Here is a 21,492-nt window from a genome sequence, read left to right as displayed (position 1 = left end):
TTCTTTTCGCACGTGCGTTTTATTTTTAGCCCTTTACACTGACCACAGACTCACCTCTGGCTTCTAGACTTATCGTGAGCCCTTGGCGTCTGCTCCTCTGGATGTGATTTGGTGGATTTGCCTTTTGTTTCTCATCACCAGCATTCACTCACCTATCATTCATCTAGGGTCCTTAACAAGGTACAACACAAGGAGAAGAGGGCTTGAGGGGTCAGACTCACTACCTGCCTGCCTGGTTTTTCTGTACACAGGTGAGATATTCCTGCACATCATCCGGGGACCCTAGAATGAGGGGGACTCGTTGGTGAATGGCCTCAGGCTTCACGTCCAGCACAGGCTGGGTGCCTGTGGTCGCCATGCCTCCTGCCTGCTCGATGATGTAGGCCACAGGATTGCACTCATACAAGAGCCGGAGCTGCAGAGGAACAGAGTCAGGTGGACAAGTGTTGCAAGTTGTCAAAATTCCCACGCCATGCCCCTAAAGTTCCGCGAGGAATTCCAATTACTCAACTGCTGTCTCATTAGCGCGAGTGCATTTGCACATCTCAGCGGAGCTGGCTGCCCGAGCCCTACACTCTCCAGGAGGCTGGGTGCCTCCGCTGATACTTATCACATATGCCTTTGGGGACACCTCTGGTCGACATCTACCTGTCTTGTGACCTTTATGCTTATGAAAGCTTGGCCTTCTCACTTGGGAGTATGAGATCTAGGTACTCATTTCTCTCTGGTTCCGCAATGAGGTAAACTGACTCTGCGGGGCCTGGTTAGGAGCCTCTGTATGCCAGGCCTTATGGCCAGTCAAGCGTCTAGCTTGGATGGGATCGGAAGGTCACCTCGGGAGTGCTGGCCAGTCTCTCAAGATAACCACACTGTCCGGCATCGTGGGGAGGAACATCTCAAGTGTCGACTTGGCCGCACAGTTTGCTGGTGTTTAAATGGCCTTTCCTTTTGGCCCCTTAGACTAAGTTAGTTAACTCTCTCATTGCATGCTCTCCCACAGAATCCTGTACTTCCCCTTTCATAACAGTCCAGACTCTGAAGTTTGTTTAACATCTGCCTTCCTCATTGGACGCCCTCCCTTGAGGGCAGGGGAGGGGTCTGTCAGGTTGGTCTTTGTGGCATCTCCATTCCTAGTACTGCCTGACATGTAGAGAGTGTCCAAACAAGGCTACCGTGTACACTGCACAGGGCTCCCAGTGGAGGGCAGAAATGGGGGTGGGGGAAATCAGCCTGCACCTTTGTTTGCCAGGCCAGGTACATGTGTCCAGGGCCGAGCCTGTTCTGAGAAAGAAATGCCTTTCTAAAAGGCACTGTGAGAACTAGCGGGTGTCTGTCCTGTGTCCAGTTATAATATGGTGAATTGACTTGAAATGGGCTGACTGAATGTCCTTTCTGGGTCTACTTCTGTCATTATGTTCTGACTCCCTCCCCATCCCCTGACCCACAGCGGACACACACACACACATCACATTAGATTCAGGGTGACATTCTAGCTGCACGCTCTGACTCAGTATCATACGATCTTCTCCTTCCTTCCCTCATAGGTACAAAATCTGTAGTTAAAAAAATTTTTCTCCTTTTCCGCAATGAGCTTTCAAAGTGGTTGATCTAGCTCTGTGCGGCCTTTTTCTTTCCATTCTTTTCTTGAAATGCGTTTGTTAAAACTACTTGGAGAAAACAGTTATATCTTGTGCTGATTTTTAAATTATTGTTATTTCAAAGAGAGGAACAAAATATCTCCAATCTGGGTTGGAGAGCCACGCATCGAGGAGAAAGTAAATTAAGACTGTAGAGGGCATTTGTTGCCATTTTGGGAAAACAGCATACCATGCTTTTGTTTGTATCATGTTGATTCAGATACAATAAATAAGTAAACAAATAAACAAGCACAGCATTCTTGCATAAAGCTTGTCTCGGAGGCAAGGTTTGTTCTGACCTTAAAATGCCATTGTTGTAGTAAACGCATCTTAAAACACAATGTCTGGATCTTCATGGTACCTTGACCTGCAGGCCATGCAATCTATTTTTTTTTCACGATTAAAATCCACACTGCTCTACAGAGACAAGCGCACATAGGAGGAGAACCCAACCACGCACCCACACACACAGATGTGGTCACAGAGACCTTGAGAGCTAAAACATGGAGGTCAGAAACCAACGATACTTTCAATGTGGTGCTATGAATATAGATCTATATATGCAATTATACATGCTTATGGAAATGTTTTTGTAATTATATGTGGATATTTTAAGACTCATTTTAAATCATCTTAATAATTAGTAATAATTAGTCTTAATGTTCTCCCTGTTGGAAATGCGTACGTGACAAGACCGGTTCTACTTAAGAATATCCACATTAAAAAAAAAAAAAAAATAGTGGGGCTTCCCTGGTGCCACAGTGGTTGAGAGTCCGCCTGCCGATGCAGGGGACACGGGTTCGTACCCCGGTCCGGGAAGATCCCACCTGCCGCGGAGCGGCTGGGCCCGTGAGCCATGGCCGCCGAGCCTGTGCGTCCGGAGCCTGTGCTCCACAACGGGAGAGGCCACAACAGGGAGAGGCCCGCGTACCGCAAAAAAAATAGGGGACTTCCCTGGTGGTGCAGTGGTTAAGACTCCACGCTTCCACTGCAGGGGGCGTGGGTTCAATCCCTGGTCGAGGAACTAAGATCCTGCATGCCGCGCAGCGCGGCCAAAAAAGAATTTCCACATCTTCTACTCTATCTCACTTAATACTCCGTAACACTTTTCTTTCCTCCAGCACCTTTTGTGCAGATTTATCTGTGACTCTTAGTTCAACCAGCTAATATAGGTGAGCTAAACACTCACGTGAAAAAAAATGTCTGACATACCAATCTGCATATTAAAATCTCCTCTCTGGTCTCATGTGCTGTGTTAGATTTCTTACCGTGGCTTTGAATCTGGCATTCCAATAATTCAGGTCGCCCGTGCTGAGAGACATATATACATGTGGCTACTTGTTAGTGTGTCAGAGAATACAACAGGGCTTTGTCTGGATTTGTCTACCCACCTATGATTCTGTGACTGGCTAAAAATCAGGCACCTTGCCATGGCGGTGTCTATTCAAAACAGATGCACTGGGACCATAAAGTTGCAGTGAGACCTTCCAGGAGCTACCTTTCCAGAAATATTGAATGAGTTCTGAGCAGAACTGCTTAGTCTGGACTTTGGGAACTGTCTATGGAATTTTTGGGTAGACCTCAGATCATCGTGAACCCCCTGAAAACATATGTAATGTGTATGTTTACGTGTAATTTTCTTCTGGGAAGTGGGTCCATAGGTTTCATTAAATTCTCAAAAGGGTCTATGATGCAAAATCAGTTGCTGATGAAGCTAAAAGATAGACACAGCATTGGGAACGTGGGAGACGAACACAGCTGACTCACAGTGAATTGAGGGGCGTGAGGCCCGCGGAAGTGAAGGCCGGTGACAATCGCCAATAACAACAACTTCAGCCACCTCCTTCTCCACACCTTCTACCACAGCCTCAGAATTCACTAATGGGATAGAGACTTCGTTTCTCTTCCACCTGCCCACTCGCAGACAGACATGCCAAGGACAGGGCAGTAGCCAAAAAGCAGGCATGATGAGAAAGCGAATTCTGACTGGTTCCCTGAACGGGTTCAGCCAGCAGACAAAGGAGAGTTACCTTGCCCTTCGGATTTTTCTGGTTCGCTGGGTACAGGAAGATCCCTCCATAGACCAGGGTGCGGTGCACGTCAGCCACCATGGAGCCCACATACCTGGCCCCATAGGGAGCACTGCCATCCTAGAAGGCAGAGAGGAAAGAGACAAGATGCAGTGAGCTTAGCAATTCATCTGAAGCACCTGCTTCAGGTCACACATCCAGCTGGTGCGACCTCTGCATTCCAGGGCCTCCTTCTTCCACCCACCAGCTTAGGAATTGAAAATATTATATAACTGAGCATTCCATTCATTAGGATGCCCCAAACCTCAACTAGTGATTGGACTCATTACATGTTGGACTACTTAAAGTGAGAGACAACACGTGTCCTAGACAGAAGCTAACAAGAAAAAAAAATTTTTTTTAAAGAAAGAAAAACGAAGTACAGACAAACGCCAACTGTTTGGCTGTTCCTTGAATCTCCTCCTTGGCCCCCAGAGTTCAGAGCACTTTTCAGCTTTCTGAAAACCAGATTCCCTTGAACCATGACAACTTTTGCACTTAGTGTAAGCAGTGTTTATTCACTGGCAAAATTATTTTAAGGAGCCTTAGAAATCATGCAAAAAATACAACTTCCTTATAAACCTCAATTTCATTAGTCATGTAATGAAAAGAATATTTGTTCTGAAAAGAACAAAGTTCATCATTTCCCTCAAGTAGGGCATGTCAGGTAAGGCACGACTGTCTGATGAAATGGTTTGGGCAGGTTTGCTTTTCCTCATTCAGCGACCCATCTGAGACTTCTGTGTCTAATCTAATAATTCTCTGACAGTGCAGGGAAACACCAAACTTCCTCAGGGCAGATATCCAGTGTTTTGTGTGGCATCAGCCATAATAAAATGCATTGATTTCATAAGCATTTATATTCATAAGCCCCTCCATCAGTCTGTGACGCCCTTGGGGAAAAGACTTCCTGCTTGATCTTGGCATTCCCTGAGCCCAGCCTGGTGTGAGGCAAAAAGTACATGCTGGGAAAATACCTACTGAATTTCATCTACATGAGATTTCTTGAAAGCACTACTCAGGTTGTTACCTTAAAAATTACATGGGAGATTTTGCCTCCTCCATTTTATTCACATAATGATATTAAGTATATAAAAACACCTTCAGATGCCAATTAAGAGACTTCTCAGTAGGTAAAAGAACACAGGTCTGGATTAGACCAATGGCCATAAGGATGAAGAAAATGGACTAACTTGAGAGATATTTAGGAAATAGAGTTGATAACACCAAGTGAATGATTAGACATGGGCATAAGAAAGAGGTAATCCTCTCGACTCATTCCCCGAATGTTGTTGGGAATGAACATGATGGTTGAGGCAGTATGGATCAAGAGAAGAAGAACCAGGAAGGAGCAGAATTGGGGGTGTATGTTCAGTGGGGGGTGGGGGATAGGAGGGTCAGAGTTGGACATGTGGAGTTCTAGGTGTCTGAGGAGCAAGCAGATCTGAATTCCATCAGAAGAGACTGGATGAGTTCACCCTGGCAGGATACCAAGTGTGAGCTGAGAGGTTTGTTTGGAATAAAGTCCTGTACCAAGCTTGAAGGGCAGGCAGAAGTGTGGAAGCCAGTAAAAGAGGCTAAGAAGATGATTAGGAAGGTGGATGTAAAACCAGACACAAGGCCAAGGAAGGGGTAAACACCCCTAAATGCCATGGAAAGGTCAGGTAACATAAGGTGGAAACATGACGCTGGATTTGGCAACACAGATAAAAGAGGATTATAAAGGGCAGACAATGGAGCAAAGAGAGTTAAAGAGGGAATGACAGGAAAGAAAAACTTAAAAAAAAAAAAAAAAAGGAAACATCCTTCCAACTTCTGGGTATTTATCCTAAAAAACTAGGAAATAGAATCTCAAAGAGATATCGCCATACCCATGTTCACTGCAGCATTCACAATAGCCAAGAAGTGGAAGCAACCTGAGTGTCCATTGACAGATAGGTGGATAAGAAAATGTGGTATATACACACAGTGGAATATTATTCAGACTTGAAAAAGAAGGAAATCCTGTCACTTGTTACAACATGGATGAACCTTGAGGACATTATGCTAAGTGAAATGAGCCAGTCACAAAAAGACAAACACTACATGATTCCACTTACCTGAGGTATCTAAAGTAATCCAGCACATAGAAACACATAGGAGGGTGTGGTTACTAGGGATGGGGGAGGGGAGGAGGAAATGGGGAATTGTTGTTCAATGGATGTAGAATTCCAGCTTTACAAGATGAAAAAAAGCCCTAGAGATCTGTTGCGCAACAGAAGGCTCAGATTTTAATCCTGGCTCTACCAGTTAAATAAGGTCATCTTTACTCAAGTTACTGAATAAGGAAGAACAAATCTGACTCTATATTGGATCTGTTTAGTTTACTTTAACCTTTGTATTCTATTGCTTTTGCTACAAATTAAGAATGCTGCCTCTAGGCTGAAATATACAGGACAGCCCATTCTCAAGGCTCTGACCTTCAAAGGTCACTTTTCCATTCATATAGAGATAAAAAGTTGCAGAACAGAGAATAACATTTGTCTTGTTGTAGATTTACAGGAACATCCTGACTTGACCTATGTTGACAGCTGCAAGCACAAAGGATTCTGACACCAAGAAGTCTGCAACAACCAATCACACCCCCTTCCCTTTTAGTATAAAAGAAGCCTGAATTCTAACTCAGGTAAGGTGGTTCTTTGGGACACTAGTCCACCATCTTCTTGGTCTGCTGGCTTTCCTAATAAAGTCGCTATTTTTTGCCCCAGTAACTCATCTCTCTATTAGCCTCTATTGCCATGCAGCAAGCAAGAAGAGCTTGAACTCGGTAACATTACTTGACTGTTTAGGGCCTCAATTTCCCCATATGTAAAATGGGGACTGTGGTATTAACACTTATCTTGTAGTCTGTTGGAGAATTGAATGAGTTAGTACACAACAAGCACTAGGAACAGTGTCTGACATAGTATACACTAGCTACTATTATCATGACTAATAGAAGAGTGCAGTCAGGGATAGGAGAAGCTGCTACTGTCAGGAGACAAACAGCAAAGGAGGACTGCTCCTTCCACAATGGCGGAGGGTAAGGAAAAGTGCCTGGACCACTTCCCATCTCCCAGGGGTGCGGTGTGTGGGAGAATTGCAGCCGGAACACAAAGATCCTGCAGGGAAGCAATGGCCTCAGGAAGAATGAGGTGTGGGAGGAGCACTGCCTGCTCACACTGGAGAGGGGCTTCCCGAGGGCAAAAGTACAGGAGAGGGGGCTTCCCTGGTGGCGCAGTGGTTGAGGGTCCGCCTGCCATTGCAGGGGACACAGGTTCGTGCCCCGGTCTGGGAAGATCCCACATGCTGCGGAGCAGCTGGGCCCGCGAGCCGTGGCCGCTGAGCCCGCGTGTCCGGAGCCTGTGCTCCGCAACGGGAGAGGCCAGAACAGTGAGGCCCACGTACCGCAAAAAAAAAAAAAAAAAAAAAAAATATATATATATATATATATGGTTTTTTTTATATGGTTTGGTTTTTCAGTGGTAAAATATGTATCTTCCTTTATGGGTTCTAGAAGAGGTGCATTTTAGTTTAGAATGGGAACCACCATGAAATCATCTCCAAGACTGGGAACTTGTAAATAATTTTGACTTTATCAACCTCACAATTCATATCCTGTTACTTCTGCCCTTAAGATGTCTAACAGGTTTGTGCATGACAGCAAAGGAGAGGTACAGGAGACTGCACTTCTAAGAATTTTGCTTAAAGAACAAACATAACAGAGAAAGAAGAAAACTCTCTAAAGCTTCTGTTTGAGGCAGCAGAGGCAGGTCCCAGCACCCTGTTAACTAACTGCTCTGCACCCTCTGGAATCCCGAGCTTTTTCGCCCTGGAGCTCTTGAAGGGCTTCCCGGGACAGCCAGGCTGGCACATCACACCACTGCTTTTCCAGCCACTTCCAGTGTAGGTCAGACTTCACATTCTTGATCTGAAAATGCTCTGACTCCTTCCCACACCTGTCTTAAAAGCACTCTTTGTATTTGTACGGCAGACATACATACTGCATTGTTTGGGCTACATTTTTTGTTTGTTTGTTTTTTGGTTTTGTTCTTTTTTTGCCGTACGCGGGCCTCTCACTGTTGTGGCCTCTCCCGTTGCGGAGCAACAGGCTCAGGACGCGCAGGCTCAGCGGCCATGGCTCACGGGCCCAGCCGCACCGCAGCATGTGAGATCCTCCTGGACCGGGGCACGAACCCGTGTCCCCTGCATCGGCAGGCGGACTCTCAACCACTGTGCCACCAGGGAAGCCCGGTTTGGGCTATATTAATAGCCACATGAAGTCCAGGACTCAGTAATCACACTGAGAGCCAAAGACCTTCCTAAAACTTGGAGTAAACACCAGGCCCTGATATTAGAGCATATGAATGGTACTTTTAAATGTAATTATTCCACCTAAATACAATTAAGTGACCAGAATCAGCACAGGTGGTAGCTTAGCAAAAAATGACAGGGGAGATGCTCTGACCTGAAACTCTGGATTTTGAAATATTGATCTCTCCCTTCTTCATAGACAATTTCTCCTGGAAAAACTCACCTGGAGAGTATTATCTATACTACGTAAATTTTAGCTATGAAAGACTTTGATTGCTTATGAAGAAAGTCAGAGTTTGCCATTCTCATACAGTCCAGAGCCATGAACAGGGACATCAACCTCTTTCAGCCAGGCCCCGACAGCCATCCCCAAAACAGGAACCCACTGAGACAGCATTCCCCCTGCTTCTGCCTTAGCTTTCTTCACTCACCTCGGGAAATTTCTTTTTCTGCACATATTCTGTGGTGGCAGCATCAAAATACTTGGCATAGCCCTCATTGAGGCTGTAAATCTTTCCTTTGTTTTTAATCTTGACATCTTTTTCCACCAGGACAAATTCACCAAGAGCCTAGAAAGGTGAAAAGAAACACCAGGAAGAAGAGAGATACCAGGAAACAGAAGCCAACAGCACACACCAACAACCAGAGAACAGTAGAAGATGTGGGTCTGCTAAAAGAACCCTGGGGTTTGCCGGGTCCTCTGCAGCCTGCCTAGTGATGCTTTTATGAGTTGTATAAAGAACAGTGACAATATGGAGCCTGCACAGGCAGCTCAAGCAGTGATATAACAAGAAATAAAATAATTCAAAGGAAAAAGAGGGAAAATTTCCTTTGTAACTTTCACCGTAGCTAGGTTACTCATTTGTAAAGAACCTAGCTGTATTTATCCCCCAAGTTCTCACCCCTGGTTAATTCCTAATGTTTTCAGGAAGATTTGGGCCATCAACAATGAGAGGAAAGAGTTACTCAAATGGGATTTGTCATGAAGGTGGGGGATGCAGTTAGACCACTAATTTGTGGTCCAGTTATTTTTCTTTAATTTATCTATCCTGTATTTCCTATAATGTTTTTGCCATTCTCTTCCACATTCAGTTCAGCTTTTTTTTTTTTGGCGGGGGGGCGGGGGGGGGCGCATGGTGAGGCACGTGGGATCTTAGTTCCCCAACCAGGGATCGAACCTGTGCTCCCTGCATCGGAAGCGTGGAGTCTTAACCACTGGACCGCCAGGGAAGTCCCCAGTTATTTTGTTTATCTTAACGACTCAATGTTGGAAACCATTCAAAGTTCCTTGTGTCCCAACTACTCTTATATGGGTAAAGAGAAATCCCTTCAGTCAGAAACTGTATTCGCTCAGCATGAGGAACAGTTGATAAAAAAATGTTTTTTAAATCCTGAGAATTAAAGTGCCGACGGTCTCATCCCTAGGAATGTAATTAGCTAGCTGCAGATTCACTTTGAAAGGCTGGATGTCTCTCTAAGTCACTAGGAAGAAAATCAGACCCTGGAAATCTAATCAGTTTTGATTAAACTTTGAAGACTCAGAAAATAAAAATCCCCCAAGATGACAGCTCACAGCTAGAAGGCTCGGAATGAACGTCTACAACACTCCCACAAAGAGACAAGGCCACACTGACCATGTCTGAAATAAGACAAAGATGAGGATACTCAAATGCAAAAACAACTCAACACGCCTCTCTTCTGCCAAATGTGAGTGATGAGTGCTTCTTTACCAATGACTCTCTACCCTCACTTTAAACTTCCCACCTCCTACATACAAACTGAGATACACCATCAATCATTGTACCCACATCTAGACAACACCCAATCCAGAACTGACCCTCTCTTTCTCAAATACTCCTTAGAATCATCAAGCAAAACCCCAAGAGCTATAATAAGCCCAAGCCAACCCCCTCTTAGCACGATGCCTCACGGTTCCTCCAGAGTGCCTTCTCCCTTGCTACTAAACCAGCTTCTTACGTTGTGGGGAAGTACTCGATGGTCTCTGGATCATGAGCTTTAATCACTTGTTCTGGACATCTGTTGCTTTGGAGCAGCTCAGCATGGAGTTCCACGTCCTAAAAGTACCCGAACTTCCTTTGAATAATTAACTTTTTTCATTGGATGCCAGTCTAAGAAGACTCTAAGCTGGGCCTCCTCTAGCCCAAGGTCAGGCAACTGACTGAGCTTAACAAATTACATACCCCTTCCTGGCATTTGAAACCTGAGGAGAGACACAGCATCAGGGGTGGTGTCCAGACCAGACAGGCTGTCCTGTGGGACCGTTCCTGTGAATCCAGCTTCCCAGACCTGCCCATCTCTAGCCTGGGGCCTGAGCTTTCCCATTAATACAGTAAGTCCTTTACTTAGTTTAGCCAGGATCCTTTTCTTTTTGTTTATCAGCAAAGATCAAAGACAGATACTGTTGTCTAAATAATGTCTACTCTTATTTATCCACCCCAGGGGCTGTGGGTGTAGACACTCAGGCCCCTGGAGAGTTGTTCCCTATTGTGGGATGGAGGAACTGGCTGTGGAGCCTTACTCTAACCTGGAAAATAAATGTCTTTTTCTGACTGTGTGATCACTGGCACCCACTGAATATTAAAAAGGCCTCCCACAGGGCTTCCCTTGTGGTGCAGTGGTTGAGAGTCCGCCTGCCGATGCAGGGGACACGGGTTCGTGCCCCGGTCAGGGAAGATCCCACATGCCACGGAGCGGCCGGGCCCGTGAGCCATGGCCGCTGAGCCTGCGTGTCCGGAGCCTGTGCTCCGCAACGGGAGAGGCCACAGCGTTGAGAGGCCCACGAACTGCAAAAAAAAACCAAAAAAAAAACCGCAAAGGGCCTCCCACAGCTTTGAGAAGAGGGTACCTGATTATCAGGTACCATATCCTTGTCACCCAGAAATGATATCTGCTATTTGTAAACAAATGCCTTGTCATTGTGGCTTATACCACAGTTGAGAGTTTGGTTAACGTGAGGCGGTCCCTCCATGCCTGAACAAAATGTATGCTCTGACAAAATCAAATTACCAGCCCTGCAAACTCACAGATCAGGCAGGCTCTTAGCTGCCCCACCAAGGAACTCTGGGCTGTGAGGCCCTGCCTGAGTAACCTGCTGGCCACCCTCTATGGTTTTCTACCTGTGACAATTGCCATAAGCTGCTTCAGCTTGAAGTCAACCTTTCAAACTGGTCCTCAGCTTCATACACTGGGTCCTTGCTCAAGTGTCCTTTGTAGTAGGGTGATGTGATCCAAAGGGTTTTCAGGCTAATAAAGAGAGCTCAGCAGAGAGCATGCTATGGTTCGTCTCTTCTTTCTCATGTGTAATCAAACTGTCTGGCCTACCTGTATCCAGACTGGGCCCCCCTATCGTGACCGAAGGTGGAAAGTATGAGCTGTGTCTCTAGAATCCTTCAGCTGGCCCCCTGAGCCAAAGGCACTTCCCTACTACCCGTAGAACCACTTCAGAATGTTCTTGGAGATATTTTGCTTGTAATCGAGAGAGTTTATTCAAAATTGTCTGGTATAATAGTTTAAACACAAAACTGCCTGTGAATTGGTGTGCCAAGGCCACTTCCTCTGTGTGTGCGTTTATGTGTGTTTATGTGTGTGTGTTGGGGGGGTGGGTAAGGGAGGAGTCTCACACATACTGTTAAAGGAACCACTGACAGAAACCGCCCGCCCTGGTCAGGTACCATAGTAACCACCTGCGTGAGTTATCTTACAACAGGAGGTCCTGGTAAGGAACATGGAACTAATAAGCTACTTCCAACCGGAAGAATTCGGTAAAGGTCAAAAGGAGAGAGGAGACCCCAGTCCATATATATATCCTACCAACCTCCCAGAATCCTTCTTGCTGGAATCCTTCTTGGCTGAGCGATGCAGGTACCACCAGGAAGGACCCTCAGTCAGATGACGGGTCAGAGACAACCCCGAAACTAATCCCATTACCATAAAACCCAAGACTGTGAGCCACGTGGCAGAGCAGTTCTCCTGGGTTCCCTTCCCTGCTGCTCTCCGCCTGGGCGCTCCTTCCCAATAGTCTCTTGCTCTGTCAGCACGTGTCTCCTTGGACAATTCATTTCCAAATGTTAGACAAGAGCCCATTCTTGGGCCCTGGAAGGGGTCCCCCTTCCTGCAACAATTCAACCAGGCAATTCTCGGACACCAGCAGTGTGTCTGAAATTCAACTCAATTCTGACACTATCTACACAGAGATAGCATCAAATTCTACAAGTTAAGGGTTCAGTCCTAGAAGTCTGCCTTCTCCCGAAGTGGGGACACTTCAGACGCCAGTTTCAAACCCAGGTTGTCACCTATAACTCTGACCGGCCATAAATCAGAGGTTCCCAGGATGAAACCAAGCAGGGCCCTGTGGGGCTCCCAGGCATACAGGCCTTTCTGTCCCCCATTTCTTGCAGGCAAGACTCCAGCCTCCATGACTTTCCCTGAGTTCCAAAGGGCAGATTTGAATAGTTGCTAATTAAGAAAGGAGCAGCCATGAAACCACCTAAGGTAAGATAAAAGGGACCAGAGAAGCTCATCAAGATTAGGAGACCTGACCACCTGAGACCCTGCACACACCCTAATCTTGTCAGCAACCCCACCCTTTTGAAACTTTGCAGAAGAAAGAATGCAAGACTGTTATTGCCTTGATCCTTATCACATACCTCTGACCATGAGCCCAGACTATAAGACCTCTCCCTGTTCCCCAGGGAGGGGGACACAGTTCTTGAGGCGCTAGCCTACTGTGTTCCCTCTTTGCCTGGCAAAGAAATAAAGCTTTCTTTCTTCTCCACAACTCTGTCTCCATATTTCTGTTCAGTATCAGTACGCAGGAAAGCCAAGATTTTGGCATCAGGGACCTCTTTCTCAGGGCAGTTAATTTGCTACAGTGGCTCCCAGAACTCAAAGAAAGCATTTTACTTACTAGATAACTGGTTTCTTACAAAAGTCTATAACTCAGGAACAGCCAGATGGAAGAGATGCACAGGGAAGTGGTGAAGAGCTCCACTGCCCTCTCCGGGCTCACCACTCTCCTCAGTCTCAACCCAGAAGCTCTCTGAACCCAGTCCTTTGGGTTTTTATGGAGGCTTCATTATACAGGCATTATAGGCATGATTGATTAAATCGTTTGCAATTGATTCAACCTCCAGTCCCTTTCCCCTCCTCTGAGGCCAGGGGATGAGACTGAAAGTCCCAACCCTCTAATCATGTGGTTGGGTCCATTGGAAACCAGCCCCCATCTTTAGGAGCCTTCCAAAAGTCACCTCATTACCATAACAAAAGACCCCTTCAGCACTTAGGAAATTCCAAGCGTTTGGGAGCTGTGAGCCAGGAACCATGGATGAATAACAAATATATGAGGAATATATTTTGGTCATCTTGAAACCGTGCACCTCAGATTGGACCTTGAACCCCTGTGCCAGAACTCGAACACAGCCTAAACCCAGATTGGGACTTGAACCCACACTGCTAGGACTCAAACCTGGCCAAAACTCAGTCTTCCAACTGAGATCCCACACCTGGTTTCAGGACTTAATGAAGCTCAGGTTCTTGATGTCTCACTGAAGAAAGAACTCAGTGAGAGACAAAGTGATAGGTAAGAAGTGGATTTATTTAGAGAAAAACACACTCCACAGACAGAGTGTGGGCCATCTCAGAAGGTGAAAAAGGAACCAGGGTATGGGGCTGTCAGTTTTTATAGGGGTGGGTAATTTCATAGGCTAATGAGTGGGAGGAGTATTCCAGCTATTTCAGGAAGGGGCGGGACTTCCAGGAATTGGGCCACCGCCCAGTTTTTTATCCTTATGGTGGGCCTCGGAACTGTCATGGCACCTGTGGGTGTGTCATTTAGCTTGCTGATGTGTTACAGTGAGCATATACTGAGGCTCAAGGTCTAGTGGAAGTCGACTTGTCCGCCATCTTGGACCCATTTGGTTCTAATCAGTTTAAGTCATGTCTTCGGGCTGTGTCATTCTTTCAAAGGTCGTGCGCGCCCTGCTCCCTTCCCTCCTGTTTCAATCTGAATGATCAAATTTATTTATTTCTTATAAATCACAATTATCACAGCCTGAGTGTGACTCTTGGCTCCACTGCTACTAGTATGACCTTGGGCAAGTTACCTACCCTCTCTGTGCCTCACCTTCCGTGTCTGAAAATGAGAATAATAGTAGGACCTACCCTCACAGGGCCGCTGTGAGGCTTAAATGCATTAATATATGCAAGTTGCTTAGAACAGATAACCTATCCACCACTCAATAAGCACTGTCTAACTGTCAGCTACTATTCTGAGAGTATCATTGTAGCAGGGAAGAGCTAAATCAGACTCCATGTTCGATCTGTTTCTTTGACTTTAACCTTTGCTTTTTGTTGCTTTTGTTATTATAATCATACATAATGGCCTGCCACAGGGAACCCTTACCCTGTGCCTGAATGTTAAACTAAAGTGCCTTTGCTCAGCTCACAGGGAGATAATGTGACCCTGACCACCTGTGAATGGCTGCAGAAAAGAAGAAATCCCGATGTTGGCCAAGACAGGCAAAACTAATGGCCTCTTTACTTCACTTCCTCACCTCCTCCCAGTCTCTGTTCTATAAATGAAACTACCATCCAGACCCCAGTAAGATGGTTTTTTGGGGACCCTAAACTGCCATCTTCTCGGTCTGCCGGCTTTCCAAATAAAGTCGCTATTCCTTGCCTCAACACCTTGTCTCCAAATTTATTGGCTGTTGTGCGGCAAGCAGAACAAGCTTGGGCTCAGTAACATTATTTGTGAACTACAGATTCCTGCTTCTATGAAAATGAGAAATTAGAGCATCAGTAAACCGACACAGCAATGCGTTTTGCTCTGATGGGTTTATATGTGAAAAATTTAGACTTTAAAATGTACCAGATGGACTTCCCTGGTGGTGCAGTGGTTAAGAATCTGCCTGCCAATGCAAGGGGACACGGGTTCAAGCCCTGGTCCAGGAAGATCCCACATGCCATGGAGCAACTAAGCCCGTGCACCACAACTACTAAGCCTGAACTCTAGAGCCTGCAAGCCACAACTACTGAGCCCACGTGACACCACTACTGAAGCCTGTGCGCCTAGAGCCCATGCTCCGCAACAAGAGAAGCCACAGCAATGAGAAGCCCACGCACCGCAGCGAAGAGCAGCCCCCACTCGCCACAACTAGAGAAAGCCCACATGCAGCAACGAAGACCCAACGCAGCCCAAAATAAATAAATAAATAATTTTTTAAAATAATAAATAAATAAATAAATTTTTTTAAAAATAAAAGATACCAGATTTCCATACTATAAAGTTTAGTTTTTTTAAAAAAATAATAAATAAATAAATAAAAATTTTAAAAATCAAAAGATACCAGATTTCCATACTATAAAGTTTAGTTTAACTGTTTTGGAATTTGTAACCCTCTTCCTTCCACTCACATGTGAAACAGGAAAGAAGCGGGCAGGACACAACCTTTAAAAGAATGACAGAGCCATTGAGGACACAACAAAAACTGGTTAGAATCAATTAGGCTCAAGATGGCAGAAGACTTGACTTCCAGTGGACCTTGAGCCTCTTATATACGCTCAATGTAATACACCAGCATATGCTAAATGACACACCTACCAGCACCATAACAGTTCCAAGGATGACCATAAAAGACCAAAAAGTGGGCAGTGGCCCAATTCCTGGAAATTTCTGCCCCTTCCCCAAAACAGTAGGAATAACCCTCCCACTCGTTAGCCTATGAAATTACTCAGCCCATAAAAAGCTAACCACCCCATATTTCCAGGCCTCTTGCCTTCTGAGATGACCCACACTCTGTCTGTGGAATATGTTTCTGCTTTGGCCACTCTCACTTTCCAAGACAACCCCATGTCCTGTGGCTATTCTTGCCTTTTGAGGCAGATTCTGTGTATGGAATGTGTATCTCTCTAAGTAAATCCACTTCTCACATATCACTTTGTCTCTCACTGAATTCTTTCTGCGATGAGACATAAAGAACCTGAGACCTGAGACCAGGTGTGTGATCTCAATTAAAAGACAGTTCAAGTCCCAATATGAGTTGTGCGGTTTCACATGCACCAGCATGTAAAATCCTGAAATGTTTGTCTAAAACGTTTGTTTGATCAGTGCATTATCTCCCTCCACTGCCTAGAATGGTATTTGGGGACACACTAGATGCTCAATAAACATTTGTAATTTCAAATTAAGTTGAAATACTGAACAATAGCTTTTGTTTCACAGAATACTGGAAATTCTGAAATGGACTTTGGTCAAAATTATTTGAGGGCTTCCCTGGTGGCACAGTGGTTGAGAGTCCCCCTGCCGATGCAGGAGACATGGGTTCGTGCCCCGGTCCGGGAAGATCCCACATGCCGCGGAGCGGCTAGGCCCGTGAGCCATGGCCGCTGAGCCTGTGCGTCCAGAGCCTGTGCTCCGCAACGGGAGAGGCCACAACAGTGAGAGGCCTGCATACCACAAAAGAAATATTTGAGTTTTCACAAGACCTGATTATATTTAGCAAAGTAGTTCACAAGTAATAAGCAAAGCATCCAGCATTTAAAAGAGAAATTCTATAAGTTACACATCTTTTCCAAAATTTCTCCTGAACATTTTTAATGTACATTTCCCATGAAGGCTCACCCTTTATTTTTGAACTCTTGTGTCTTTATCCAATTATGTCGTCCTCCAAACAGCGTTAGGCTATCATATTTTTCATCTACCCAGAGGTTGTGCTTCTTCCCCTTCTGCTACTGAGCATTTTCTCATTGTGGAAAGTGTGGAGAACAACACAGAATCTGATAAAATAGCTTTCTACCAGTCACTCCTCCCATTGGGAAGAACATGTGTATTAGGGGAAGTCCTCCAAACTGGTGTCCAGTAGGGTAGCCACTAGTCACATGTGGCTATTTAAGTTAATTAAAAAGAAATAAAATTTAGAAACCCAGTTTCTTAGTCACACTAACCACACAGCAAATGGTCAATGGTCACAGGAAGCTAGTAGCCACCGTAACAGACAGTATAGATTACAGTAGAGCATAGCCATCATCACAGAAAGTTCTAGTGGACGGTGCTACTCTAAAGAATCCATGCTTCTGGCTGGAAATTGGCATCATCGGGATTCTTAAGTCATTGTATTCCCATAAACCAAAGAAGTTGAATGCATTTTTTGGTCATAAATTCCTTAAGAACAGGGCCTGAGTTGCTACAACTGACTTTGTAGAACCCCTCAAATGCCCTCACTTGAACAGAGGTTCTTAAATGTTTTTAGATGATTCTGTTGGCTCTCCAAACTAGACTCTCTGGCCCCAAAAGCAAGTATTAGGAATGACTAGGAAATTATCTCAGAGGACAGGAATTAAAGCACAAAGGCCCATACTGCCTTATTGGGTACCTACTGGGTCAAGCATGAAGAGGTCCACTCCTTGCCCAGTGGAAAGAGCCACCAGTGTTGCACTTCCATAGAGTGCATAGCCCGCGGCTACAATGTTGCGGCCAGGCTGCAGGGCATCCTTTTCAGAAGGCTCATCCTCTGAAGTCTGCAAAAGAGAAAAGGGAAACATTACTGTCTCTGGAGAGAACCCTTTGCCAGAGGCCTGCATTTCAGATCTACTTGAACCACTGAAGGAAACGCAGTTCTAGAATTTCAAGCCACAACAAATGCATCTGGAGGAAACGCGTTGCCATGTTAATGAATGGTTCTAGCTGAACCATTGCAAAGGCCATTCTTGGACTTCTCCCTGTTTTCTGAACGTAAAACTACACCTTCTCTTAAAAATCATAACCCATGCTCCTTGATAATTATAACGACCAAGGTCATTGAGCTCTGATTTTGTGCAGTACCTCATTCTACATACACAACAGCACTCCAAGGTAGATAGCATTATGACCTCCATCGTTCAGATGAAGAACTCAGAGCCTGAGCGACTGGATAACTCACCCAACATCAAGAGGAGCTGGAGTCAACCCAGGCAGCTGGGCCCAGAGCTCGTCACCGTCCATGCGCTGCCCCTTGAAGACACTGCCCATGTCTGTCCCCAAGTCTACAGTTCTGGACATTTTCTTGAGGAAGCCTCTCTCTTTGGCTAGCAGCACTAACAGTGACAATGGGAATGGGAATTCAGAGAGACAGGGCAAGGCAGGCATGCTGACGAAGGAAGAGCGAATGTCCTTGATGGAGGGGCAGAGCCACACCTGAGACTGGATTTGACAACCTACTTTTCCAGGTATCTCTTGAAGGATTCGTCCCTCCCTACTTCCTTGTGCTCAAAAAGGCAAGGAAGGACTTCCCTGGTGGTGCAGTGGTTAGGATTCCGGCCTTTCACTGCCGTGGCCCGGGTTCAATCTCTGGTTGGGGAACTGAGATCCCGCAAGCCGTGGGGCGCAGCCAAAAAAAATAATAAAAAATAAAGTTTTACCTTTAAACCTGTAATCTATTTTGAGATGATTTTGGTATAAAGTATAAAGTTTAGGTTGAGTTCTTTTTTTTCCCTCTGTGGATATACAGTTGCTCCAGCATTAATTGTTGAGAAGACTCCTTCTTCCATTGAATTGTTTTCACAACTTTGTCAAAAGCTGTTAGCCATAAATTGTGTGAAACCATTTTTGGGTTCTCTGTTCTGTTCCATTGAACATGTGTCTATCCCTCTGTTAATATCATATAGTCTTAACTTTTAGAATAACCTTATCTATATCTACAAAATATCTTGCCAGGATTTTGAGAGAAATTGAGTCAAACCTATACATATATCAGTTTGGGGAGAATTAACATCCTTTACAATGTTGAGTCTTCCAACCCGTGAACATGGTATGTTTCTCCATACAAGACACATTATTTGATTACTTTCATCAGTAATTACTGGAAGAAGTACTATTCCTTTTTTTTTTTTTTGAGTAACTGTAAATTGTATCATATTCTAAAGTTTAGTTACCGTATGTTTATTGCTGATATATAGAAATCCAATTGATTTTTGTATGTTAATTTTGTATCCTGTGACCTTGCTGAACTCACTTCTTAGTTCTAGGAAGCCGGCTTTGGTTTTGGTGTTTGTAGATTCCTTAGGAGTTCTCTACATGGACCATTCTATCGACAGTTTTTCATTCCAATCTGTATGGTTTTATTTCTTTTTCTGGTCTCACTGCCCCAGCTAGCTCTTTCAACATTATGTTGAATAACAGTGGTGAGATTGGACATCTTTCCCTTGTTCTTGATTTTAGAGAAAAAGCATTTTGTCTTTCACTGTTAAATATAATGTTAGCTATTGTCTTTTTATAGATGTTCTTTATCAAGTTGAGGGAAGTTTCCCTTCTATTTCTTGCTTCCTGAGAGTTTTTGTTTGTTTTGTTTTGTTTTATAACTGAGTGTTCAATTTTGTCAAATGGTTATTCTTCATTGATGGACATGATTCTATGATTTTTCTTCTTTAAGCTGGTTGATGTGGTGGATTACACTGACTGATTTTTGAATATTGAACCAACTTTCCATCACTGGAGTAAACCCACTTACTCATGGTATATAATTCTTTTTATGCGTTGTTGAATTTTATCTGTTAATATTATGTTGAAGATTTTGCATCTATTCATGAGAGATACTGGTCTGTAGTTTTCCTTTCTGAACTGTCTTATCTGGTTTTGGTATCTGCGTAATGCTGGCTTTAGAAAATAGACTGGGAAGTATTCCTTTCCCTTCTCTTTTCTAGAAGAGATTGAATCATCTTTAATCATTTGGTATAATTCTCCAGTGAAACCATCTGGGCCTAGAGATCTCTCTTTTGAACTCTATTTTCTTAGTAACTATAGGGCTGTTCAAATTATCTGTTTCATACTGAGTGAGTAATAATAGTGTGCTTTTTAAAGAATTGGTCTACTTCATCTAAGTTATCAAATTTATGTGTGTAGAGTTAGTTATAGTATTATATTATCGTTTGATGTCTCCAAATGTTTTAAAATATCAGAACGACTCTGAGATGAAAAATCTAGTGCATAAACATGTGTTTCTCTGATCATTTTCCCAAGAGAAATTCCAAATAATAAAAGTATTGGGTGAAATACTTTTGATGCATATTGAAAAGTTGCCGTGCAGAATCTGATAAACATAAGATAGTATTGTCTTTTCAACTTGGCCAATGTGATAGGTGCAAAAAAAGACATCTGCTTTAATTTCCATTTTGTATAATTAATAAAGTAAATTTTTATATATTTATTGACCATTTTTATTTCTTATTTTGTAAGTTGCCTGTTAGATGTCATTGCCTATTTTTCTATCGGGGTACTCATCTTCTTATTTTTAATTTTAATAGCTTTTTATATATGAAAGATATAAATACCTTGTATGTTACAAACATTTTCCTCAATTGTCATCTGCCTTTTAATTTTATTTATAGTGTCTTTTTTTGGAAAGTTGATTATTTTTCTTTTAATTGAGGTATAAATTACATATAGCAAAGCACACAAATCTTAACTATACAGTTTGGTGAATTTTTACATATATATAGTACATACTGATGTAACTACTAAGATCAGTTTATAGAATATTTCCAGCCACCTAGCAGTTTCTCTTATACCCTCTTTCGTCACTATCACCTCCCCCAAGGTAACCTCTATTCTGGCCTTTATCATCTGGACATCAAAAGAATAATTAGCTTTGACTGTTTTGGAACTTCTTATAAATGAAATTACAAAGCATGTGTTCTTTTGTATCTCGCTTATGTTTCACAACATATGTCTTTGTGATTTTATCTGTGTTGTTGCACATAGCAATAGTTTGTTCTTTTGCATTGCTATGTAGCTTTTTGTCGTGTGACTATATCACAGTTTATTTATCCATTCTTATGTTGATACACTTTTTGGTATTTTTCAGTTTGGGTCTTTTATGAATAATTTGTACACATCTTTCGGCAAACACAGGCACCCATTTATCCTGGGTGCACTCCAGGAGTGGACTTGCTGGGCCATAGTGTATCAGTATATGTTTAATACTAGCAGGTGCTATCAAATTTTTCTGAAGTGTTTGTATCATTTTCTACTCCCACTGCCAATATATTAGAATTCCAGTTTCTTCATCTACAGTTGGTATGGTTAGTCTTTTTAATTTTAGCCACTCTGGTTGGGGGCGGGTGGTAAATGATGTCTCCGTGCTGTTTCCATGCCCATTTCCCTGATGACTAATGATGTTGAGCATCTCTCATGTGCTTATTAACAAGCTGGGGGGAAAAAAATCTCTTTTTTGAAGTTCCTGTTCAAGTCTTTTGCCCATTCCTTTGATAAGATTGACAGTATTTTTTATTGATTTGTAGGAGTTCTTTATTTATTCTGTATATGAGTTCTCTGTTGGATGTATGCATTGAAAATTTTTCCATCCGTCTGTAGTTGCCTTTTTACTCTCTTAATGTTGTCTTTTTTTAAAATTAATTTTTATTAGAGTATAGTTGATTTACAATGTTGTGTTACTTTCTGC

At 43.7% G+C, this 21,492-nt stretch overlaps 1 protein-coding gene across 1 annotated transcript in view; it reads right to left on the bottom strand.

The window, feature by feature from the left end:
• Positions 1 to 21,492, bottom strand: part of FBP2 (fructose-bisphosphatase 2) — a 34,758-nt gene continuing 13,266 nt past the window's right edge. Inside the window, exons 4-7 of the mRNA XM_065878358.1 lie at positions 17,435 to 17,575; positions 8,470 to 8,607; positions 3,668 to 3,787; positions 1 to 415 (exon numbers count right to left, since the gene is read on the bottom strand). Coding sequence (XP_065734430.1) covers positions 221 to 415; positions 3,668 to 3,787; positions 8,470 to 8,607; positions 17,435 to 17,575 — 594 coding nt within the window. The 3' untranslated portion in view covers positions 1 to 220. The remainder of the gene's footprint in view (positions 416 to 3,667; positions 3,788 to 8,469; positions 8,608 to 17,434; positions 17,576 to 21,492) is intronic.

Source organism: Phocoena phocoena, chromosome 6 (assembly GCF_963924675.1).
Source record: "Phocoena phocoena chromosome 6, mPhoPho1.1, whole genome shotgun sequence".
In the NCBI taxonomy this organism is placed as follows: domain Eukaryota; kingdom Metazoa; phylum Chordata; class Mammalia; order Artiodactyla; family Phocoenidae; genus Phocoena; species Phocoena phocoena.
The sequence above is the reverse complement of the archived record's forward strand: the minus strand, read 5'-3'. Positions and strand labels throughout refer to the sequence as shown.